The 26568-nt window shown below is 35.1% G+C and overlaps 1 protein-coding gene across 2 annotated transcripts in view; it reads left to right on the forward strand.

The window, feature by feature from the left end:
• ITGAV (integrin subunit alpha V) overlaps positions 1 to 26568 on the forward strand; it is a 94090-nt gene that overhangs the window by 39202 nt on the left and 28320 nt on the right. For both annotated transcript variants that reach the window (XM_014784671.2, XM_004426711.3), the window contains exons 5-17: positions 2274 to 2335; positions 4321 to 4366; positions 7153 to 7278; positions 8468 to 8512; positions 9317 to 9360; positions 9452 to 9508; positions 12778 to 12830; positions 13239 to 13441; positions 17082 to 17273; positions 19691 to 19736; positions 21149 to 21256; positions 22937 to 22995; positions 24547 to 24701. In XM_014784671.2, the coding sequence (XP_014640157.1) occupies positions 2274 to 2335; positions 4321 to 4366; positions 7153 to 7278; positions 8468 to 8512; positions 9317 to 9360; positions 9452 to 9508; positions 12778 to 12830; positions 13239 to 13441; positions 17082 to 17273; positions 19691 to 19736; positions 21149 to 21256; positions 22937 to 22995; positions 24547 to 24701 (1196 nt within the window). The remainder of the gene's footprint in view (positions 1 to 2273; positions 2336 to 4320; positions 4367 to 7152; positions 7279 to 8467; positions 8513 to 9316; positions 9361 to 9451; positions 9509 to 12777; positions 12831 to 13238; positions 13442 to 17081; positions 17274 to 19690; positions 19737 to 21148; positions 21257 to 22936; positions 22996 to 24546; positions 24702 to 26568) is intronic.

Genomic DNA, 26568 nt, shown 5'->3' on the forward strand with positions numbered 1-26568 from the left:
CCTTCTCACTGATTGCATTTGCTTTTGGCCTTTCAGAACTGTCTCTCTGACCATTCTCGGCATTACACAGTAGGCCAAACATCTTTGTTCTCAAAGTGCCTGAGCCACAAAGCATGTGACTTACATACTCTTTCAACTCCGTGCTCAGACTGAGTCTTTTGTTCCTTCTGTTGACTTTCTGATGATAATGTTATTTGTATACAGGTTTTTCTCACTTAGGATTTCTAGTTGGCTTTTCCGTCCACTTGTTCACTACTCAGGGAATTATAAATACATCATTGATTTGAGGTAGTGCAGCCTAGCAGTGTAGACACACCTAGGCTCAGATTCATGCTCTTTTATGTACTAGCTGGTTGACCATGGTGAGGTTACTTAATTTCCATAAGCTTTAGTTTCCTTACTCTAAATTGTGAATAATAATAGTGTCTCTCATAGGATTGCTGTAAAGGTCTTAGCAGATAATACCACAGAAAGTGCTTTAGTACAGTACCTGGCTCACAGTAAGGGCTTGATAAACATTAGCTGCTCTTACTATCAGAATCAATAATATTATGATTTATAATATTGTCAGGATTAACAAATGAGAGAAATATTAATCGTAGAAATGAAAACAAAAGCCTTCACTGAAATAGGTTATAGTCAACATAAAATAATTTATTGGCATAAACACTCAGTTTAATATGTACCTGTTAAGAAAAATTTAAAGGACAGCCATGTTTTCTGGCTGGACGTTCTGGGAAACCAAATAAAGCAGATAATTATACAGTATGATAATCAAAAAAGGATGTCTTTATAAATAGCCTGAAATAGTTCCCCCCAGCTGCAACTTGAATAAAGGAAATAAACGGCTGACTTGAGGTCAGAGCAGAATTCCTTAGTATGATTCACTAGACACTGGAAACCCCAGGCCCACATTTTCCCATTCCCTCTTGGTTAGAAAAATTTACATTGGGGTAGCATTACACTCTTGAGGCTATTTTCTAAAAACTATTCTAAATTTAGATATTAAGTGTGTAGTCTTGGGGCAGTTCCCAGGTTTTTAAAATGGCTTCAAAATTTTTGATGGGAGTATTTGAAAAAATTCTTGGAAGTTGTCCTCATGACTGAAAATATTTTTGGTTCCTGTATTTGGGTGGCAAATACAGTAATACTGTAGCATAATTATTTATATATTGTAACATTGGCTACAAGAATTCCTTGATAACTCAAGAGTAGTGTTTCCCGTTGTTCCTTGTTATCCTCAAGGTAAAAAAAGGGGAGAGTCTTCAGGTTCATCCTTACCCCTTTTCTGGGCACAATATTACTCATGATAGAGTTAATGTAAATTAATTGGCTAATTGTCCAGGAATTGTCTCCTTTTGTGAGAACTACAAAAAAAGGAGTAACTACAAAAGAGTAAAACTATTGAGTCTATTATCATTTGGAAAATACTTAAAAGTGTCATGTTTAAAGATGTTCACTTCCATTAGACCCCAGGACTAAATGTGTTGTGAGGATAGTTTCATATTTTGCTCTTCACAGAACATTAAGTAAGGGTCTGACCATCTCCTGGAATTCTGAACTATACTTTTCATAGATTTTTTTTATTGTTGTTGGCTATAAAATATTTGTATAGGAAATGTGTGTGTTAGAAATGTGTGTATTCTCTTTACTCTAGTATTCATAATAACTTAGCAAAGACCTAACAATTGTGGGGCAATAATAGTAAGAAATAGGAATTTCAGATGGGAGTTTTTAACTCACAGATCACAACTCATCATTGTTTTATGAAATCAAAATAGTGGGTCATAACCAGTAATTTTTTAAAAAAGGAATTAAATATAATAAAATAGAAAATATAATATACTGTACATAAGAACAGTGATATTGTTTTGTGAATTTTATTTTATTCGTCTATCTATTATGCACACATATAATGTGTGTATGTTGGGTTGGTGGGCTGTGATATAAAATATAATCTTGCTGTGGGTTGTAGTTAAAAATAAGTACTTTGAAATCCACCATCTCAGGTGATCTTTCTATTCCCTGGGGACTGGTCTAGCTACTTTAATCTCTCCGTTGCCATATCTGAGAAAATGGTGCTGGTGAACATGCATACTGACTTTTTTAGAACGTGATGATAGCTCATTAAGTGCCTGAGTGAATGAGCATCCCCAGAAACTAAACTAGTACATTATCTTATGATTGCAGTGATATCAGATTTTTCTCATGTTTTGTTTTGTGTTATTTGTTTGTTTTTGGGTTTGTGTATGTTTCCAATCTTTTTATTTTAGAAAATATTGATGCTGATGGACAGGGATTTTGTCAAGGAGGATTCAGCATTGATTTTACTAAAGTAAGTTCTCATTTAAGACTGAATGAGATTCAGATCTACCTTATTATCTAAACAATGGTTAAAAATAATTGGTCAATACTTTAGCTTCTCTATAACTCTTACCTGTTTTATGAAAACAGCTAATAAAAATGACCCATGATTCTTTGCCTTATTAATTCTCTCCCTTGTAGACTTTGTTTATTTGAAATAGACATCAAAATGGGAGTGAAGGATAGTAGAAAATCTCCTCAGTAGACAATAGATAACTATTATGGCTTAATATTAAAATTTCCAGTTAGATAAATGTATAGAATATTAAAGTTTTCTGTTTTTGACTGAAATTGATTTTTCACAAAAGCTATCAATGGGAGCTTTATTACAAAATTAGAGTTTTAGTTAATAAATGCTGAGAAAGATGCATGTTTGCCACTTATTTTGTGTCTAAAGATACCAAGTAAAGCTGAAGCAATTTAATTATTGTAAGAAATCTCGTATGCAAGGCTCTATGTATTTTTAACTAAGCTCATATGCTCTCCAGAGCTGATAGTTTTTATCTAATTTTCTAATAGTTTTTATCTAATTTTCTAAAATAAGAATTTCGTTTATATTTTCCAAGGAATTTTTTCTTAAGAACTTTTCTTTACATAATTTTCTTTTGTGTGTGCGGTTTTTTTTGGTGGGATATATGAATATTTGAATATCAAATTGAGGATATTACTCCTAGAGAGGTCTCAAAAATATATTGATTGATTAAAAGTAGAGCTTCCTTAGAAAGCTTAATATGGCTTTCTTAGAAAATGCAAGCAAAGTGTGCCTTAAATTTATTAAAATAGCAGAAACTATATAATTATGTGATTCAGAAAAGCTAGTAAAGCATTTTATTTTTTTTAAATTTGTATTTTATCTTTATTTTATTAAAAAATACTTTTTTCTAGACTAGGTACTAGTAATTATAGTTAACTTGCCTTACTAAGTAATTGATTTTATTTGCTCAATTTGAAATTCATAATTTAGAATTTACTCATAATTACTCATAATTCAAAATTTAAGGAAGCAAAACAGAGGTAAAATATATTAATAAATATTAGGTTTAAACTTGCATGATGTATTTTCATATAGGTGTTGTATTCGAAAAAAAGTGTCAATGTTTTCTGTACCTATGCCTGTTTAACTATAACCCCAGAAATAGTCTCATATACCGTGAATGGTCACTGCTAAATTCACTGTTCGCTTTCTTCAACTCATTTCTGAAAAAAGGGTGTCATTTTAAAGCAGACAACCTGGACGTAGCTTTTACACAGCCAGGGCAGGAGATTGTCTGCTGAAAGCTTGACAAGGCTGTATGTCCTTTGGAGGGGGAAAAATTTCTCTTACCTCCAGCAAGAAAAAATTTCTAAAATATGCTCAAACACTAAATACCTTGAATTAAATACTTTTAATTTGTTATAGATATAAGAAATGCTAGTCCAGTGTAATTTGTATATATAATATACTCTGAAAAATTTACCCTCTAACTTCACTCCTGTTTAGATCTGCAAGACATAAAAATAATTTTCCTTTAGCCGAAAAATTTTTAATGATTATTGGAAAGGAAATTTGCCTATGTGTCACAAATGTAATATACAAAGTTAAGGAGTGACTTTTTTCCTTATTGTGACCCAGTAATACTTTGCAGTGGTACTTCATGCAAGTGTACAAAGAAGCCATGGTCTGCAGAATATACATGTGTATATGTTTGTATATTTTCATATATTAAATGAATATAACTTTCCTTTTTGATTTTTATTGTAGTTTATTTTATTGTATTTTAGAAAAGGTACAATGAAAATTACTAAAACTGATTAGATGAGTTTGAGATGTATGTTTTTGTTTGCTTTAATATATATGTATACATGTCATATACATGTGTACGTGTATACATAGCTTTTATGTTTATTACATTGCTTTCAGTTTCTAAAGCTACCTGTTTTTACATATATATCTTTTTGTTGTTTGATTTAATCTAGGCTGACAGAGTACTTCTTGGTGGTCCTGGTAGTTTTTATTGGCAAGGTAGGTTAATATTTTTTAAATTACCCAATAATGACTGTGTTTCAGACTCACCTGGCTTATCATGTGCCTATGAGATTTTTCAAATTATTTTATTTTTTTTTTTAAAGATTTTATTTATTCATTTTTTTTCCCCCCAAAGCCCCAGTAGATAGCTGTATGTCATAGGTTCACCTCCTTCTAGTTGCTGCACGTGGGACTCGGCCTCGCGTTGGACGGAGAAGCGGTGCCCTGGGGCGCGCCCGGGATCCGAACCCGGGCCGCCAGCATCAGAGCGCGCGCACTTAACCGCTAAGCCACGGAGCCGGCCCTCAAATTATTTTAAAGAAAGAAATGGAAAAATACAATTTAAATGTATAATCGCTATCTGTAACAAAATATTTTTTAAAAAAGGATTATAGCATCATATATATAATAAAATATATAACATATTATAATATATAATATATATCATATAAATGTATTCCTAGTAGAAAATAAACTGAATATTTTTAAAGTAAATTTATAAAGTAATTTAAAATAATTTGTTTTTATTGTTTGTGGTATGTAGTTCTCCATCTCTGTGCTCCGGAGACTATGACATAAGCATTAGGAAGTGTGAGGAACTGATCTGCAATAGTTAAATTGTCACATTCCAAAATCTCATAGTTTTAAAAGTATTTTGAATTTGCTCATTAGAATATTTTAATGGTTAGTGTCTCATTAATCACTGGCATCCAGAATGATTTCTTTGGGGAGTTTTAAAAATAGAGGATCTTATTAAGTTTCAAAAGAATATAATTAAGCTGGCATTGATGTAAGGGTAAAACACTACATTCTTCCGTCATTCTGGGAGGCCTAATAAAATTACCATTTGAACAAATGTGTAAGAGATCATTATTTTCTGACAGTTTGAAAATAGGTAACTAAATCTACTTATTTACTTATTTTATATTTCATTTATCATTAGATATACACAATTATTTATTTAGTCAATATATTCAGATGTTTATTTTCTGCTAAAAAGTGCCATTTATAAGATCTGAACTTGTTAGTTGGCATTGTGATGTTCAAGCATCGGTCTTTGGAAGAACTGGAAAACCTGTGACTATATTGATTTGCAAGTACTTTCTGATACTGAATTTTTCTTCTATATTCTACAATATGCTTTCCTTACCTCTTTGTGGGAAAACCCATGCTTACTTTTGCTTTATAGAAAGGGAAGCTAAAGAAGACATTTGCTGAAGGGAAATAGGATGGAAGGAAAATAAGAAGGAATGAGAAATGGGAGTAAGGGAGAAGTTGAAAGGGATGGCAAAGGAGAGAATGAAGAAAAGAGAAAAATCAGGCAAAGACAAGGATCAGTATGAAAGACGTACTAAAACTGAAAATTTTGAATTTCTATGAATTAATATATCTATTGAAAAATGAAATGATTTAGGAAAATTGTAACTGAGTTTTATAGGTTTTTTTGTGGTTTGTTTTACAGTTTTAAAATGAAAACAAAAATAGTTCTAATTCCGTATGGGAAAATAGGAAATGTTAATACTTTCTAGTTAGATGTAAAGCATGGATTTATTTTTCCTCTTTACTGGTAGGGGTGTCCTTTAGTGGAGGGGAGGGAAGTGTCTGATGGGCCTGCCTGGGAACCAGAGATAGATCCTGTGAGTCTCAGTCAGGACTGCTTGTGAACTCTGTGTTTTTAGAGACACAGCTGTGAACATGTTTAAATGACTTGTTCTTTTAATACCTTGAGTGCTGTATACAATGTTTGTATGCATTCCTATTTATTATAAATTAGGACAGATATAGATACTATTGCTATTATGTTCATTGGAGTTTTATTATAAATGGGCTATAATATGTAACTAAAAGACTCAGTGGCTGGGCAGAGACTATTTTGTTTTAATAAGATTAAAATCAGCAGGTTTCATCCTGAATAAGTAGGTTAGAATGAATTTTTCCATAGATCTCAGAATTGTCTTTGTAAGAAGAGAGAAAATAATGTTGTTTTATTTCAAAGAGGTGATGAATTTTCCGATGTTCTTTGACTTAAGAAATATTTATTGAATTCCTCCTATGGGTTAGGTACTGTTTAGGCACAGAGGATAAAGCAGTAACCCAGACAGAAAATGTTTCTGCCGTGTAAACTCAACCTCTGTGACTGGGAAAATTGGAACAGGACTGAAAATTTTAGCTATTATGAGTTTTTTCCTAAAACAGCAGAAATGAAGAGATTATTTTCCCATGTTTTGGAGATGACATTTGATAAATCAGCCAGCCTTTCTTGGGGCAGGAGGCAGTCAGATTTTTTGTAGTCGTCTAGATTTCTTGTCTACCTAGTAGCTTAAGGTTGTGAAGAAAAGTGAGCTCACCCATTCAGGCTGCTTCATACAGGTATCCAATAACTCATTAAAAAAATTCAGTTGAACCAATTATTCTTATTATAAAGGGAAAAGTATTGCAGTAGATTTTTCAAGTTCTAATGGATTTGGTTGGGAAGCAGTCCTTGATTTTATCATTCCATTTATTTAACATCAGTTGTTTTTAGTGAATGAAGACAAATTCTGTATTCATAAATTTTTATTAGTAGAGACTAATTTTAAGTACTAACTTGGATAGTAATAATTGTGACTTAAAAAATAATACCAAATTTCAGATTTAGTATTATGAAAGGGGAGAGTTATTTAAGGCTAATAATTAGAAATACTAATATCTAACACAATTTTCTTTAATGCAGGTATCATGCATCATCTGCGTCATAAAGTTTCCAGTAGAAAGTTATCATTTATTTTATGTATACATTTCAGGTCAGCTCATTTCGGATCAAGTGGCAGAAATCGTATCTAAATATGACCCCAAAGTTTACAGCATCAAATATAATAACCAGTTAGCAACTCGGACTGCACAAGCTATTTTTGATGACAGTTATTTGGGTAGGTAAAACCAAAATATGGGTTTATTTTATAGAGTTGTGGTATATTTGTTCTGTAGTTGCATATTCTGCTTTAAGTAGGAAACTCTTTTACGTGAAATAGATTAAGATTTTCTTTAAATATAAGGAATATAATTTCAAATTGTTATTGAGTACGTAGGTTATGTTATATTTCAGTGGTTGAAATTTAAGAGGGTGATTTTTTTATACAATGATAATTATAATAGATAACCTTTAAAATTTTCTTCCTATATTCTAGGTGTTGTTCTAAGTACTTTATCTGTATTAACTTATTTAATCCTCATGACAAGTACATGAAAGTGTACTGCTGTTATTATTCCCATTTTGTAAAAACTGAGGCACAAAAAGGCAAAAGACCTTGCCTAAAGTCACTCACTTATAACTTGCTGTTCTGAGATTCGAACCCAGGCAGTGTGACTCCTAGACTTTTATTCACTATGTCAAACTACAGTTTTGGTCTTTAAGATTTATTAACTTTTGTTCTCTCTCTTTAAATTTCTCTTATTCGTTAAACCAAGTACACATTACAGAAATAGTACTTTGCTGACTGAAAAAATCTATTTCTTGCTTCTTTATGATGAATTGCAAATTTACCCTGTTTTTTTAATTGAGATATAATTGACATAGTTTCAGGTGTACAACATAATGATTCAATATTTGTAAATATTGCAAAATGATCACCATAATAAGTCTAGCTAACATCCATTGCCACACATAGTTACAAATTATATTTTTCTTGTGATAAGAACTTTTAAGATTTACTATCTCAGCAACTTTCAAATATGCAATACAGTGTTATTAACTATAGTCACCATGCTGTACACTACATCCCCAACACTCATTTATTTTATAACTGGAAGTTTGTACCTTTGACTCCTTCACTCATTTCACCCACACCCACCCCCTGCCCCCGGCAACCACCGATCTGTTCTCTGTATCAATGAGAAGTTTGCCCTGCTTTTAACTGACTCCTTTGTAAAGTTGATAAGTCTTATTTTTCTCATAGAGATGTATTATTCTAATAGAGATTCATTTATCATATACATATGAGTCTATTACCCCTAGAGGATAAAATATTGCATAATTAAAGAAATTACTTGGTTATATTTTCAAGGAAAGCCTACTCAGCAAGTACGCTGAAGGTAACTGTTCCTTTGCTCCCTGTTTAGGTTACTCGGTGGCTGTTGGAGATTTCAATGGTGATGGCATAGATGGTATGATGTGCTTGAACTATATTTAATCTCTTTAAAAAAATTTAGACTAGGCATTTGAAACGAGTAGCATTGAAAAATCTCAGCAATTAAAGAGTTTTCAAACCGCTATTATGGAATATGACAGGAGAAATGAGGGAGACATTAGTACATTGATATGAGCTGAGTCTGTGTTACAGTTCTAGCAGCTGCTGGAATTGAGCCAGGTGCTGGGGCCTCAGTCCCTTTCCCATCTGCTTCTTTCTAGCCCCAGCACTGTCCATTATTTCTTCAGTGCCTGCCTTCTTGCTTTCAGCAGATTCAGTCCTCTTCGAGAAGCTTAGTTTCTTCTTTCTTTAGGCATAATTTGTAACCTGGGCTCTGTCTGTAAGATGGTTACCTCATCCTTTTTCTGTCCATCCATCTTGCTTCAGAGCTCAATCTGGGAATCATAGACTTGACCTGATTTTGATCACATTTCTCTACCCTTTTTCAGTTTGCTCTGTATTGTTTCTCATTACTATAAATATAGCTTTTCTTCATTCTTAGGTCACTTTATCTTGTCTGTTCTCCTTTAACAAGATTACAAATGTCTTGAGGGCACACATGCATTTATTTGAGGGTCCTCAAGATTCTTCTGTATTTTGTAAAGATTTGATTTTGTGGTTAAATGCTGTGATCATTTATTATGGAGTACCAATTTTTAAAAATCTCTTATTTATTGTCTACTGAAATAAAACAAAACTTAAAGCTTTCTGACATATCTCCTTCCTTTTGCAATTTCCAATATTGGTTTTAAAAATGAGTAATTAAGTTTTTTCTTTTCAGACTTTGTTTCAGGAGTTCCAAGAGCAGCGAGGACATTGGGAATGGTAGGAAAGTTAAAAAAAGGTGCTTTTAAAAAAATCTCTAGGTTCTCTTATATTTTCCCATATTTCATATACTTTCGTTTTTCCTGCACAGGTTTATATTTACGATGGGAAGAACATGTCCTCCCTACACAATTTTACTGGTGAGCAGGTATGCTTTTAAAATGTTTTTTTCACTTACCTTTTTTTTGTGTGTGAGGAAGATTAGCCCTGAACTAACATCTGTTGCCAATCCTCCTCTTTTTGCTGAGAAAGATTGGCCCTGGGCTAACATCCATGCCCATCTTCCTCTGCTTTACATGGGACGCTGCCACAGCATGGCTTGATAAGCAGTGCCTCGGTGCATGCCTGGGATCTGAACCTGCAAACCCTGGGCCGCCGAAGCAGAGCGCACGCACTTAACCACTACATCACTGGGCCTGCCCTGATTCACTTAACATTTTAACATCAACATTTCCTAATATGTTAAAACTTTTCGGGGGCCGGCTTAGCGGTTAAGTGCGTGCGCTCCGCTACTGGCGGCTCTGGTTCGAATCCTGGGCGCGCACCGACGCACCGCTTCTCCGGCCATGCTGAGGCCGCATCCCACACACAGCAACTAGAAGGATGTGCAACTATGACATACAACTATCTACTGGGGCTTTGAGGGGAAAAAAAAAAAGGAGGAGGATTGGCAATAGATGTTAGCTCAGAGCCGGTCTTCCTCAGCAAAAAGAGGATTATCATGGATGTTAGCTCAGGGCTGATCTTCCTCACAAAAAAAAAAAAAAAAACCTTTTCTTGGCAATATCCTAATGGTTTAATATTCGACATATAATAAATATTGGTTTAATATTCAGTATTATAGATATAAAATAGGCTTTAAATATTTCACCTTTGTTTTAACCAAAGTAATTTGTTTAAGCAAAGTCTTTTGTAATTGCATGTTATGGCTTTTTCTTTTTAAGGAAATACAAAATCAAATTGCACACACACAAAACCAAAAAAGCTTCCTTTTTTGCTGATGGCATTAAATTCTCTTTTAAGGAATGATCTATGCCTTTTAATTTTATTAGATGCAAAACAAAGCATGACGCAGATGTGTGTATTATAGGTATTACAATAGGTAAACTTCGTTCGTACTACATGAAATAAAACATTCTTCAGTTAAAAAGTAGTATTTTTAAGTACTAGACATTCTCTACAAGTACAAGCATTTTATAACATTCTGTATTGCATGTGTCAGAGAATTTAATGATAAGTTAGTAATGATAAAGGAAAAATCAATCAGTGGGTAGAGAAAAAACTAACATCACCTAGTTGACAGATCTGGGACTCAAGCCCACTCTGGTTCAGTCAAGATGGTTAGGCTCTGCAGGAGCAGTGACAGGATGAGGAACTAGACTCAGTCCTCGGAAACCTCTTCCCCTGTGTATGGCGGTCAGAGTTCATGCCGCACGGAATGGCCTGCAGTTGACAGGCCACTAGTGTTGTGGCAGGGTGGTTTTCCCTTTGTGCTGTCATGACTTCTTCGCCTCAAACAGCTTCTCCTGTCAGATGCCTGTGTGAGTCTCTGGATCGTGTCGTATGCAGTCCATGGTGCTTTCTTTACTCCTCCTCAGCTGTTTTTTTGGGGGAAAACATGAGCTTTGCACTAGGACAGACCTGGGCTCTGCGTGCTCAGTCTGACTGCATTGGACGAGGTATTTAGCACTGTACATCAGGTGGCTCATGGATAAAAATAGGGATACCGGTAACTTCTTCATGGGGTTGTGGAGAGAATCAAATGAAAGAAAACATTTCAATCATAGTACCCAGGACAAAACTTGTCTCAGTAAATGCCTTCCTTTCTTTACACTTTCAGCTTGAATACCCTGAGAGGCTAAGGCCCAAGAACAGTAATCTGTTAAATTCTAGTCAACACATCAACATGATACTCCAAATACAATACACTTTATTACACATGCTCTGATCTTGTCATTGAATACAGAATGCACCTTTCATTTTCTTAATTACACTAATATCAACCCAAAATAGATACATGGAAATCTCCCTTATTATTCCCTCTTGATATCTCAGCTAATCAAATTTTGCTAACTTTGCTTTTTTTTGGTTTGTTGACTCATTCTTCACCTTAGGTTATCTTTAATCTGTCTTCTCTCCTAGTTTTGCTTTGCATGTTGGGCTCTCTTTAGAACTTTCCTTTTTTACATTTATTTCCAGCTGGGTTGCTCCATCTATGACAGCCAGCAGTCTCCTGTGGTGGGAGAGAGGACGTTCCTTCTTTCTCTGCATGATAAGCCTGTAATAAACCCAAACACATGGGCGGCACCATGGCTTAGCGGTTAAGTGTGCACGCTCTGCTGCTGGTGGCCCGGGTTCGGATCCCAGGCACGCACCGATGCACCGCTTCTCTGGCCATGCTGAGGCCGCGTCCCACATACAGCAACTAGAAGGATGTGCAGCTATGACGTACAACTATCTAATGGGGCTTTGGGGGAAAAAATAAATAAATAAAATTAAAAAAAAAGAAACCCAAACACAGGTGCTGGCCTTGTGGATAGGGGTTGAGTGCAGCGTGCTCCGCTTCAGCAGCCTGGGTTCACAGGTTTGGATCCTGGGCACGGACCTACACCACTTGTCAGCCATGCTGTGGTGGTGACCCGCATACAAAATAGAGGAAGATTGGCACAGATGTTAGCTCAGGGCAGATCTTCCTCAAGCAAAAAAAGAGGAAGATTGGCACAGATGTTAGCTCAGGGCAAATCTTCCTCAAGCAAAAAAAGAGGAAGATTGGCAACAGATGTTAGCTCAGGGCAAATTTTCCTCAGCAAAAAGAACAAAAAAACAAACACATTTGTACTGTGTGTGAAATTGAAAAGCAAAACTACTGGCATAAATTGAGATGTGAGGCAAAAACAAACTCCGTTCCATGACTTTCCAAACAGTAATTTCTTTAAAAATTACTGTAATAGTTTCACATAGGGAGAGCCAATTATGACCTATTAATAATTATTATCTATTATCTGTACTGCATAGATGTCCATTTATAACTTCTTGGGTTCAACCAAAACGTCTGTGTGTGTCTGTATGTCTTTCTGATAGTGTGTTTGTGTCTGGCGTGTTTCGGGTAGTGGAGAGGAAGGGAGGAAATAAGCCTGAGAAGAAGCGTTGATTGTACTTGGGCTTAAATGGCATATGTTGAAGTCACTGAAATGATATACATAGGGTATGTTTTACCCATAAATCTGGGAAAATAAACAAGCCTCATTACCTGATTGTCATTGTGTTCGTAGGATAAACAAAAGAGAAGAATTTTAGATTAAAGCACTATATGCAGAGAAAAAAATAACCCTTTCTATTTGATAAATATACTACAATATTAATTGTCTAAACTAGTTGGATGAAATGTAAACATTTCATTTTTATCTTGTTATCCAGATGGCTGCATATTTTGGATTTTCTGTCGCTGCCACTGACATTAACGGGGATGAGTAAGTTGAAAACAATGTTTCCAGAAACAGTTTTTCTCTCGTGTTTATGAACATTTTACTAAAATTAAACATTTTTTCTTCTGTTTCTTTGTCCGCTTCCTGGTAATCTTTCTATTTAAGGAAACAATCTGAAGCAACCTTATCATGAATCCTAGAAAACCTCTGTGTTGCTCATAATTTCTTTTGATAGCTTTTATAATATGAAGAAATAATGTAATTTTATGAATTACTCATAGTTTCTTAAAACTGTTGAAGGAAGGTTTGCATTTGAAATGATCATTTTATGCTTCAGTGTGGCTATGAGAGATGTGGAAAGAGGGAAACTGAGTTTTAATAAGAAAGAAAATGGTTATTAATAGTCAGATGGAATTTGATCTTGCTTTGGCGAAAAAGATTCTGTTCTTTCAGTTATGCTGACGTATTTATTGGAGCACCTCTCTTCATGGATCGTGGTTCTGATGGGAAACTCCAGGAGGTGGGGCAGGTCTCAGTGTCTCTGCAAAGGGCTTCAGGAGATTTCCAGACCACTAAGCTGAACGGGTTTGAGGTCTTTGCAAGGTTCGGCAGTGCCATAGCACCTTTGGGAGATCTGGACCAGGATGGCTTCAATGGTAAGGTCAAATTCAGCAACTGTGGGTCCCTGATTATTGTGTGTCCACCCGGAAAAGTCCTGTACTCGCATCTGTAAAGGTTCACACAAGCAAACCTCCTTCCTGGAAAGGATTGAGTGACAGTGAGTGACACATCAGGTTGAACAACAGGTTGCTCTTTTTCCTTAAAAATCAGAAAAAAATTTTCAAAAATTACTTCTCATGAATTATGATTCATGCAGCCTCAAATTGGAGTGTTGGAAGGGTTAATTTCTGAAAGGAACCTGCCTTCCCAGGGAGCCTGGTGCTTGCTGGTGATTCTGTGTCTCTGTCCTGCTTGGCAGCAGTGCCCTCTACTGGCCATTTGGTACAAGTGTAAAATATACTCCCAGGCACATTGTCAAGGGCATGCTGACTCTGATGCATCCTCTAAGGTGTGGTTTGCCATTGTATTTTTAGAGCCATAACTTTGTTGTGGCTGCCTAAAATATTCTGGGGGACGTTATATCTCCCTTCATGGGGCAAGTAAAAGACATAAGCTCATTATTTAATTAATAGCTGTAGATATATTTCAAAATAAAAATTGGCTTTTACTATAGAATGAAATATAGGTTACAAATTACCAAGATTTTTTAAAAAAAGAATACTATTAAAAACTTTTGTAGAAGTCACAGAATGGAGAGTTGAACTGTTGGTTTGTTTGTATAATCAACCATATATAGGGATATGCCCCTTAAAATATGAAGAAAATTATAAATTAAGAAGAAAACTTAAAAAATACAGATGAGTCTTACATCTCCCAAGCAGTAGTAGAAAGGGAGACGTTGATTTGGCCTCAAGACACCAGTCCTGCCTCATGGATAGTTTTATGTCATGCACTGGAAGTGTGACTTCTAAGATTAACCCTAAAACTTTTCAATGTTAGTGGAAAACTACTCAAAGGGACATTTTGCTTCCTAAAATAGAGTCTTAAAGATTTTTACAACCAAGAGAACTTAACAGAAATCAATTGGAACTCTGGTATAAAATTCAAAATAGAAGGTGAAAAGAATACCATAGAACAGACCAAATCACTACTTATTGAGAACAAAAACTACCTAGAAAACACAGGCCCAAAGCTGAGATTCCACCTTGAGTAAATTGAATGAGTCCTTTGCTGTAGTTGGGCCTCTGGCTCTGGGTTTTCTGGGAGAGCCTGGACACGTTTGCTGTCACCTTGTCTTGAGGATATTTCCGCCCCTTTAAAGAAAGTGTCCTCAATATCACGATCCAGCCAACATCGCATCCTGCTTTCTATACTTTTATTAAAATGTATTATCTGTCAACACACAATTATAAACAACAACAACAGCTAAAAGATATTGAAGTTTTATAACGATTTTACAAAGATATTTTATTTTTAGAGATAGATACCATAGGGGATGACTTTGTTCTCTCAAGGTTTCTCCTGGGGTCTCATTGTCCCAAGTAGATTGTGAATGATGATGTCTTTAGTGGAAAATGATCTGAGCCATATTTATGTAACTATAGTTTATGTATATATATTTATAGTTTATATATCCAAAATGAGCTATTAGTTATAACCTGGATCTTTTCTTTGTTCAGACCTGATGACACTAACCCTTTGTTATGCCGATGCTCCTCTAGTCCTCCCTTTCCACCTACACCACCAGGAAGACCCTAGGTATCATCAAGAGGGATACTGAAAACAGTAAAGTTATGTTACACAATTATGTGCAGTTTTTGTCAGTACTCCTCCAGAAAGGCAGAGGAAAGAAAACACAGAAAAGAGCAACTAAAATGATCAAAGGAAGAAATCACTGAATGAAAAAGTAGTACTCCCCAGACAGGACAGATGCCAGCCAAGAGAGAAGATGATTAGAGTGGATAAAGTAATGAAAGGTTTAGAAAACTTAAAGATAACTTTTAGTAAAGAAGCTCTCAACACTAGAGCCATCTTCTGTTGGGAAATTATATTTTAATAAATACTTTCGTAATGCATATGTCAATTTAGAAGTTATGCTTATCTTTTGAAACTTGAAAAAGGATAAAAGAAGGACTCTTACATAATTTAAATACTACTTTTTTGTAAGGATAACAGATTCTTAGTTGGTGCTTACTGCAGGCCAGGTACTGTTCTAAATGCTAAAAAGGAGAGGATAAATTAGAGCCCATCCATGTTTTTAAGGAGTTTAACATCAACAGGGGCAACTTTTATGTAAACAAATAAATACTAGAATGTGATCATCGCAGTGTTTGAGATATTCCTGGGCGTAATAGACTTAACATAAAAGAGGAGTGATCGAGGTGTCTTTGGTGTCTCAGGGGATGTGCCACTGAGGAGGCTGAAAACAGTGTGGGTGTATTAAAGAAGTTGAGGCAGTTTGGAATGGCTGGTGTGTAGGTGCTGTCATAGGTCATAGCAAAATGGACATGTCCTTGCTCTCGTGAAGCTTATGTTTTGTAGAGGAGCCATGGAGTAAACACATAATGGGGAAGTTCAGGTAGTGATCAAGGCTGTAGGTTAAAACAAAAAAAGGCAATATCATGTGATAAAGTGCCTAGAGAGCATGATCGAGAGGGGAGAGTCCATTGCTTTATAGCATGGCCAAGGAGGACCTCTCTGACAGATGACATTTGATCTATGATTTGGACAAAGGGAAGGGGCAAAGCTTGAAAAGCTGGGGAGCAAGAGCTGTTGAGGCAGGAGGAACAGCAAGTATGAACCCAGAGATGGAAACTAGCTTGGTGTGTTTAAGAAACAGAGACAAAGGCCGTGATTGATAGGAAGAGTGAGTGAGGGTGAGAACTGGAGGTGGGGGTGGTGGGAGTGGTGGTAGATTGAAGGGACAAAAACGGGTAGTGTTTAAATGCTTTGGGAGATAATTGGAGGATTTGAGGAAGGAAGGCCACATGATATTAACCTTTGGGAGTTTTGGGGAGAATGAATGATAGGGGCAAGAGTGGAAGTGAGAGGCCACTTAGGCTGCTTTAGGGGTCCAGGGAAAGGAAGAGAATGGCTTGTCTAGGGTGGTACCAGCAGAGACAGAAGAAAGTGGACACCTTTGTAACATATTTTCGAGTTAAGAAAGGTCATAAGGACCATTTGGTGTTTTATATTTGTTTTTTAAAGGATTTAAAACTTTTTAAATTTTTGTTTTTGTTACTTCAATTTAAGTTGAGCTGGATTGGGATGAAGTCATAACTTTGAAGTATCTGAGCCAGAAAACCAAAAACCATGCCCACCTAAATTAACGAGAATTTTGAGAGGTAAAATGAACCTTAGATGAATCTTTTGACATGCCCCCTCCCCTCCGTTGTAAGGTGAGGCATGTGACATCCAGAACAGTTAGGTGATTTGTCCAAGGTCAGACCCAGAATGTGGCTCCAAATTAATGTCATTTCCACACAGTTTGGCTGGAATCTCCTTCAATTAGATTGTTGAGTAAAGGAGATGCTACTGAACTTTGGGTCAACATTTATTGTGATAAATGGGTTCTATAAATATTAAGATCTTCTCCATATAAATAATAAGTACTGAGACTTCCTTCTCTCTGTCCTTGCCCTCCCCGTTTCCTTTCCTTCTTCCTTCCTCCTCCTTCCCCTTCTTCTCCCCCTTCTTCTGTCCATCTCCCCCCCCCCCCCGCCTTTCCCCCCACAGATATTGCCATTGCTGCTCCATATGGGGGTGAAGATAAAAAAGGAATTGTTTATATTTTCAATGGAAGATCAACAGGGTTGAATGCGGTGCCATCTCAAATCCTTGAAGGGAAGTGGGCTGCTCGGAGCATGCCCCCAAGCTTTGGCTATTCAATGAAAGGAGCCACGGATATAGACAAAAATGGATATCCAGGTGCTTTCCTAGAAATGCATAGAGCTTCTTAGATTTTTCAGTCCTACTAGCAAATAGTATTAGTTACTGTGCTCTTGATTTATATTATAAATCATTTCAGTTCAGTATTTCAAGTATTGTTCAAGCCCATGCTGTTGTTCAAGGCACTGTTCTCATCACTGAAAGAGATACAAAGCAAAGACAGCTCAATTTGCTGGGTGCTTCCAATATAAAACACATACTCTGAGTTTCTTTTATTGTCTTGAAGTCTGCAATGAAGTGTCAGAGAAAAATATTGTAGAAGCTATAAACAAAAGCTAACTGCTCATTCTAAGTTTTTAAATGTCAGCTATCTTTTTTTTGTTTGTTTTTAATGATCTAGCATTTTTAGGCACTTGACTAACCATTGTGAATTTTAAAAAAATATGTCATCTCATTTAATTCTCCCAAAAGGCTGGTGAGGAATATAAGCTTGCTCAGCTCATTATTATACCATTTTCTGGATGAGAAAAGAGACTGAGAAAGGTAATTTGCCCAAGGTGCCCGCTGGTTTGAGCCAGTACAGGAAGTGAGGCCTTTTTCTGGCTCTTACATACTTGGGAGTGTTATAGTGAATCTATTCTTAAATGAAATATAATGCAAGAAATTTAGATTACTTTTGTTGTTGAAACAGTTAATGAGCTCAATATACAAGTATGTTGAAGTGCTTTTAGAAATAGGAATGAATTTGATTCTTATCTATGTTAATATTATTTAAAGAAATTTTTTTGTTATGAATGCAATATATTATAGAACTTTTAGAAAATACAGCAAAGCATCTTTCAATCTTTTTTCCAAGCATTCACACACATTTTTTAACAAAATAGAATTATGCTTTATGCACTGTTAAAAGCATATTATAGTCACTTAAAGTATCAAAAATGTTTCCTCATATTATTAATTATTCTTCTAAAACATGAATTTTATGTTCCCCATGCTATCAAATTGTTGTATCATCTATTTAACCTTATTTTAGGGCATATATATCCTTGTATATAATTCTGGTTCATACCTCTGATTATTTTCTTAGGACAAAATTCTAGAACTGCTGTGTCAAAGATACGTACTTTCATTTTTTAAGACTGTTGGTATTAAACTACAATCCCACTCCCTCCAAAAGAAGGTCTTGCGAACTTTTTAAGCACTCACCAGCAGTAAGAGAGTGACAGTTCTCCCACATTTGTGCCCACACTGAGTGTCATCTTTTGTTTCTTTTAAAATAACTTTAAACTATATGATACGTGGAAAATGTTATTTTGTTTTAGTTTACAGTTTTTGATTATTAGTGAGGGTAAGCATTTTTGTTTATTTGCATAGATATTTACTTTTGTGAATTTCCTTTTTATATCTTTTTTTCTGTTTTCTATTGGAATGTTTTTCTTTTCTTTCATTCATGCATTTTTTTTTTAAACCTGTACCAGTGCCTTAAATATTGAGGATGTTAACTCCTTAACTTTTTTTTTTTTTTTTTTTTTTTTTCCCCCCAAAGCCCCAGTAGATAGTTGCATGTCATAGCTGCACATCCTTCTAGTTGCTGTATGTGGGACGCGGCCTCAGCATGGCCGGAGAAGCGGTGCGTCGGTGGGCGCCCGGGATCCGAACCCAGGCCGCCAGCAGCCGAGCACACGCACTTAACCGCTAAGCCACGGGGCTGGCCCAACTCCTTAACTTTTATATGTATTTCCCAGTTGGTCACATTTGCTTTTTGGGCATAAAGAAGTTCTTAAGTTTTGTGTAATCCAATCTGCCTGTCTTTATGGTTTCTCATGTACTTTTCTGCTTAGAAAGGGCATGCTCAGGTTTAGCTTGGGTATACCGTGAGACAGAGCTCTGATTTCTTTTTTTCCTAGTTGTGAACCAGTTGTACCAGCTACATATAAAAATCGACGCATTCTGTTCTTGTTGATTTGAACGTTATCTGCTATCATTCTGAGTATTCTAAGTATATATAATGTGCATTTTTGGTTTTGTTTTGTTTTTGAAACAAAATAAATAAAATGGAAAAAAGAGAAATTTACAATGAAATTGTAATGTATACTTGTATAATGAAATTGTAAAATCCACAGGTGTCTATAAAGCTTTTTCCTTTGGGGGTGTGTGTGTCTATGGGGGTATAAACTTCCTTATTGTTGCTGATTTTTACTAAATATCCATTACAAAGATTCTTGTCTACTTGGATGAAAGATTAGTTTTATGAAGAGTGTTTGCCATTGATGATAGCTTATTTAGAGTTTTTCATATATTTTGGCCTTTTAGATATTATCTTACAGCCACTTGATGAAGAATACTTTTGAGGCTAGTCTAAATCTTTATTATATGCATTAAATGTTTTATAGAATGGTATGTGAATTTAAAAAACCATTATTGTTATTAACATATTTTTTCTACTCTCTTTTAAGACTTAATTGTAGGAGCTTTTGGTGTAGATAGAGCTGTATTATACAGGTGAGCATGTTTCCGTATCCTGAAATGGAATATTCTGAATTATTTGAAAGTTTTATAGTTAAGTACCAGTGTTTGAATTTCAGTTTAATTTTCTTGAAGTAATGATAAAATTTGTTTGTTCTTTCTGTACCGGATTTGCTCCAGGCAAGTAGTATTGATACAAGGAGATCCCAAAGTAGAGAAAGCTGTAGACTTTTTATTGAGAAAAGTATTTAGAAATTTTCCCTCTTTGTTCTTTATATTATATTCAGAGATATTCTCCTGCATTTTAAATCTCTCTTTAAAAATTATACGAGTTTACTTCCTCTAAGAGGCAAGAAGTTAACTTGGTGTTTGTGCTGCAGCATTCTCTGCCCACAAGGACAGTGTGTAATGATTCCTAAAATGAATATTTTCTTTAGAGCAATATGTATAAATCCACATATCTGTATTTCCCAGCTTCATACATATTCTGTTATTCTCTGTGTTTTGTCCAATCCTCATGCCTTAGAATATCATCTGGCATCCCAAGTAGATTAAGATGTTTACTCTTCTATGGGCCATGATTATATATGGCAGGAAAACTAACATTGGTGCTGGGTAGGGGGATTTGTGATGGGGCAACTTGATTGTGGCTCTCGGGGCAGCGTGTGTCCATACAGATTCCCAGATTTATCATGATTGAGACAGGCACAGTGACCTGCGCCTACTGTATTTTTGTACGGAGTTTAAATCTGTGCGTCTGAAGTTTGGAAAACTATTTATTTTAATTTATTGTTTCAATTTTTAAAAGTGCCGTTAATGAAGTAATACATGCATGTAGTAAAAATTCAAACAATGTAAAAAGGGCGCACAATAAAAAAAGTATACTTTCTCTCACACCAGTTGCTATTTATTAGTATATCCTACCAGAAATAGTCTATGCATTAAAAAATCATGTGTGTGTGTGTGTGTGTGTGTATGTGTGTATGTGTGTATGCATCTTTTGTAAAAGTTGTGGGTTTTTTTTTCTCTTATACTAAAATTCTATCTTGGATATATTAGAGATGATCCATAACAGCACAGATGGATTTATGGCACTCATTTCCTCCACTGTATTGCATTGCGTAGGTAAACATCCTACGACCTTTCACCATTCTGCTTTAATGGACTGAGTTCAAATGGGTTGGCCAATTGACCTGCTTTGCCTGGAACTGTGGGATTTACCGGGACGTGGGACTGTCTGTGCTAAAATCAGGACAGTCCTGGGCAAACTGGGACCGTTGGTCATTCTGTGTTGAAGATGTTTCTATTCTTTCTGCTATTATAAACAATGCTTTAGTAAACATTGTGCTGTGTATGCAGTGAATGTGAACCTAAAATGCTTAGCCCAATCTAACATTTTAAACAACTTGTTTTTCTTTCTTTCTTTCTTTCTTTTTTTTTTTCACCAGGGCCAGACCAGTTATCACCGTAAATGCTGGCCTTGAAGTATACCCTAGCATTTTAAATCAAGACAATAAAACTTGCCCACTGCCTGGGACAGATCTTAAAGTTTCCTGGTAAGGGTATTTTTTTAATAGCAGTTATTATTGTGATTATTGGTTCAATCATTATAAAAACAATTGAAAATGAAGGTGGGGGGACTGAAATATTGCTAAAGCAGTTTCATGTCACAGATTGGATTATAGAAATATTGTTCCAAAGAAGATATCTAGAAGGCTCTAGAAATATGCTACAAACTAGCATAAAATTAACTTTTGAAAAAACATGCATGCTTAGTGAATATATTCTAAAAGAAGTAAAAGCTCATAAGATCTCAGAACTCATTTATATTTAATTCTAAACAGGCCCATGATCAATTTAATTTTTAAAATACATGATGTTTTTCAGATTTAATATCTGTGAATAGCTGTATGGAAAATATTATTTTGCTCTAATATACTGGTCTTCTACTTGTTCCTTTACTGGTTTCTAAAGAAAAATATAATGTTTTTTGTAAGTTCAATGAATTCTTCTCTAGTCCAGTGTTTCTCGAATCTTCATTATTGGTATGCCACTTTTTGCTATATTGCATGATTTTTGCTATATTTTCAGTCTACCTGTATTTGTAATTTTTTAGGATTTTTTTCTTTAAATTGACTCATGTTTTACTTTAAAACCCTTTAAAATAAAATGGAGAAACCAATATCTTTCTCATATATGTCAAAATAAATATAAAATTAATGATGAAAAATCTTGACCCATATACTATTAAAATCATGAATACCCTACCTTGAGAAACACTGTTTATGTTCCTTGTTTGCACAGGAAAATCAGAGAGAACTTATAGATGAAGGGTAGAATGATTGGAAACTGGGACAATTTTACTTGAAAAGAGCTAATGAAAAAATATTTTTCCTGATTTTGTTTTGAAATTATTATTATAGTTATTAACATCATTTTTCAAATTTTTATTTCTTTTCATTGGATTGCATTAAAAATTTGGTAATATTTGGTCTTCATTTTTATTGATTGGCAGCGAACTTGTTTTCAAGATTTTGGCTTCAAGTTTTACTGCCTTTCTTCCCTTCACTCATCCTGCATGTCCCTGTGAAGTTGCCAATACGATGCTTATAATTGTGCTAATAATCATATACTAACTAGAGCAGTAGCTTTTAAATGTTTTTGACTCTGGCACATAATAGGAAATACACTTTGCATCATAATCCAGTGAACACATGTATGTAATTAAAAAAACACTTTCATGAAATCTTACCATTGATACTTTAGTCAATTTTATTCATTTAATTTGTTTTTTTTAACATGCTGGACACAACCCATTAAACTGATTTCATGACCTGTTAATAAATTGTGAAGAACACTGTTCTAGAGGAGCTTGCTGATTAAAGGAGGCTCTGGTGGGGCTTTTGATTGAATGGGACATTATTTTAAATCTAGACTGTCATTTCCCTCATTTTGATTTATCATCAGGTTCTATAAACTTGAGAGGAAGTTAGGAAATTCTTTTCTTTTCTGTTTTTTTTCTCATCAAGGTACTATGGAAGGAAATGTGCTTAAATTACTGAAGGATGAGTTAGATTATTCTGTGTAGTTTTATGTTTTAAGAGTAATATTAAGATGAAAAAAGATGTAAGGCTTCACAACGTAAACTGTGTATTAGAAATGTGAGATTTGGGTGATATTCAAAAATATGTCTAAACTGGATTATAGGATTTGTATATATTTTTATTTTCCTACAGTTTTAATGTCAGGTTCTGCTTAAAGGCAGATGGCAAAGGAGCACTTCCCACGAAACTTAGTAAGTGTTCTATGGAAAAATTATATTATTTTAATGATGCCGCATATACAGCACTTGAAAAATGTTTTAGGATATTTGAATAGTTACTCAAATAGTTGTTACTGTTGTTTTTTATTGGAACATTTATGCTTAAAGACATTTAAAATTGCAGTGTAATTACTGTGGCAGCTCTTAAGCCAATTCAGAAATAGTACGTTTATTTATTGGCATTGTGAACAAAATAGCCCGCTGAACGGTAAAGATGGCCTTCAGCAAGTTAAGCAGTGACCACCGTGAGATCAGTGAACTCTAGGGGAAATGATGTTGTTTATAAGTAGATGATCTACTGAGAGGGTTGTATTTTATGCTTGAAGAAGCACCCAGCAAGCACAGGAATAGAGGTGACTTAGAAATAGTGGAAAGAGGGAGAAAAAGTTTTGGCCACTGAATTTAACCCACACAGAAAACTCAACCTTGACTCTTCCTTTCTGAAAAACGGTGTATGTGGTCCGGAGAGCAAGGGAGGAGAGTTAAGTAATTGATGCCAAGATTTGTCAGCATGTTAGTGACAAGTGCTCAGGATGAATAATAAAGGGGAAGAGGGCTGGATCTATTGGGTGTGTTTGTGTGTGAACGTTCACGTCACGTAGCAAGGCAAGGGGTCACTGGAAGGCGACTTTTCCGTGACGACCTGAAGGATGTGAAGGAGCTAGGGGCTGTCTGGAGGAGTATTTGCACAGAGGAAATGGCAATTTCAAGAGGCCTGAGGCCGGAGCGTGCTTAGTGTGTTTGAGAAACAGCCAAGTGTGGGCGGGTGGAACAGAGCTGGAAGGAAAATAACCCTGGGTTGTCACCCAAATTTGACATGAAGTTCACCGTTCAGAGAAAGTTGGAAAGAGATGTGTGGTTTCAAAGATTTACACTCCTTTAAAGAAACTGCTTAAAGAACTGAATCTTAGGAGGAAGTAATCCTAACAACTGTGCTTCAGACTATAGGCTGCACATTCATTTTAAGATGATTCTTGACTCAATCAACTATATTTGGTCACTTGCTTCATGAGGGACAAATTTATCTGACAATTTGATATGGTAGCTTCATTAGAAGTAGGACTTGCAAGTGATGCAAACTGTTCATTCATCATGGTGTTAAATACAGTGGTAGGTTTGCATGCTAGTAAATATTTCTTAATCAACAGGAGTCCTGCTACTTGCATTAATGATGGAAATCTTAATTCACATATATTTCATGCTCTGAACTTCCTCTTCTCAGCTTAAAGTAAAAGAAAAAATTTCTCCTCTGATAGTTGTTTTACTACCATCATTATCTATTGTCTGAATTAATATATGACATGACTTTGGGGATAGTTGGATTAGTTATTTCATTAATTATTAAATATTTATTCAGAATTAGTATGTTGTGATCTCACTACAATGTATAGACATCTTTAATGAATTAGAAACAAATTACATCTTAAGGACTAAATGACTGTGTTTACATGAGAACTCTAGGTATCTGGGACAGATAGGTGTCCACAACGATTATGTTGGTTATAAGTCCTTTGGTTTGTGTAGACTTCCAGGTGGAGCTTCTTTTGGATAAACTCAAGCAAAAAGGAGCAATTCGACGAGCCCTGTTTCTCCATAACAGGTCCCCAGGTCACTCTAAGAACATGACCATATCAAGGGGGGGACAGATGCAGTGCGAGGAACTAATAGCATATCTGCGGGTAAGAGAGACTTTTCTGCTTCATTATCTTCTCTTTTTACACGTTATTTTTTCTTTTCATCTCAATGATTTTCACTTTCTGTAAATTTTGGCATTAAATCAAAAGGAAAACACAGAAAAATACACTTGAGGAAATATGGCTTTTCAAGTGTCAAACCTGAGTAATGGACTTCTACTCCTGGCCAACTGGATAGTCCAAATGGCCTTTCCACAACCATGCACTGAATAAATTATGACAAACGTGGTTCTTAAATATTGCTGGACTCTCAAGACATTAAAAGAAATTTTTCGGGTCGAAAAAAATAAGCAATCAATTAAAAAACTGTTGACTAAATTTGACTTCTGAGTGCTGTGCAAATGTGTGAGCCAGGATTGCTGGGGAGGCGTGGAGCCAGGGGAGAAGATGAGCAGGAATTGCAGACACCAGGATGGGGATTCAGACTCTCCTGGGGCCTTCGCCAGCCAGGGGTCTGACTGAACCTTCTGCTTTAGGTCTCGACATTGCGTGATGCTAAAGTGTTCCCAGGACAGAGGTGCACCCTGCCTCCAACAAAAGCAAATGCAGCCTCTCTGGAACAATCTAGTATGGGCTCCAGGATTTCCACAGGTTAAGCTCAATCAAATATGAATTCATTTTTAAAAAAAGCACTAAATATACAAGGAAACAAGCCATTGGACGAAACAACAAATTTTAAGCCTGCAAAGTCTTGAGATGTTGGAATTATCAGTTACAGAGTATAAATTTGTATCAAATGTTTAAAGAAAGAAAGGATGAAATTTTTAAAAGGAAGACAAAAACATCAGTAAAGATTTAAAAGATGCAACACAATTAACAAGCTCGATTTCACAGACCTATATAGAACTCAGCACCCAACAACTAGAGAATATAAAAATGGACCATATATAGGTCATAAAGGAAGTCTAAACAAATTTCAGAGAATCGGAATAATAGAAAATACACTATTTGATCATGGGGCAATTTTTAGAAATCAATAACAAAAAGATAAATTGGGAATTAGGAATTGTGATTTTAAATAACTTATGGATCAAAAAAGAGATCATAATGAAAATTATTTAGAAGCAAATCATAGTGAAAATACTATATATCAAAATGTGTGGGATGTCACAGAAGCAGAATGTGAAGGTAAATGTATAACCTTGAATGCTATTTAATTTTGGAAAAAAATGAAGGAAAAAACAAAAAAAATTTCTAAAATTAGGAATCGAAAGGGAACATAACTACAGATAAAAGAGAGATTAAAATAATAGAGTATTATGTATAACCTTGTGCTAAGACATAGAAAAAATTAGACAAAACAGGGAAAAGCTTAGACAAAACAGGGAAATTCTTAGAAAAACATAACGTGATTGCGATAAGAAGAAATAGAAAAGCTGAATAATCCATTTAACCGTTTTAAAAATTGAATTGGCAGTTAAAAATCTTTATACAAAGGAAACACAAGGCCCAGATGGTTTTATAAACAATATCTACCAAACCATAAAGAATAAGACATTCTAGTATTAAAATCTTTGAAAGAATAGAAAAACAGAAAATATTTCCAACTCATTCTATGAAGCTAGTGTAATTGGTACCCAGACTGGTCAAGAATAGTACAAGCAAGGAGAATTTCGTGCCTGTCTTACACAAAGACATGGATGTAAAATACTGAACCAAATATAAGCAAACTGAATCCTAGCAGTTTATAAAAAAGATGAAATAAATAGACAAATTTGGATTTATTCTAGGGTGGGTTAACATTACAAATATAGAAGTGTAACTTAACACATGAATAAACTAAAGAAAAAACATGACCATTTTAAGTGCAGGAAAAGCTTTTGACTAAATAACTATTCATTAGTTAAACAAA

This window comes from Ceratotherium simum, chromosome 9 (assembly GCF_057802395.1).
Source record: "Ceratotherium simum simum isolate JZ-2026a chromosome 9, ASM5780239v1, whole genome shotgun sequence".
Taxonomy (NCBI): domain Eukaryota; kingdom Metazoa; phylum Chordata; class Mammalia; order Perissodactyla; family Rhinocerotidae; genus Ceratotherium; species Ceratotherium simum.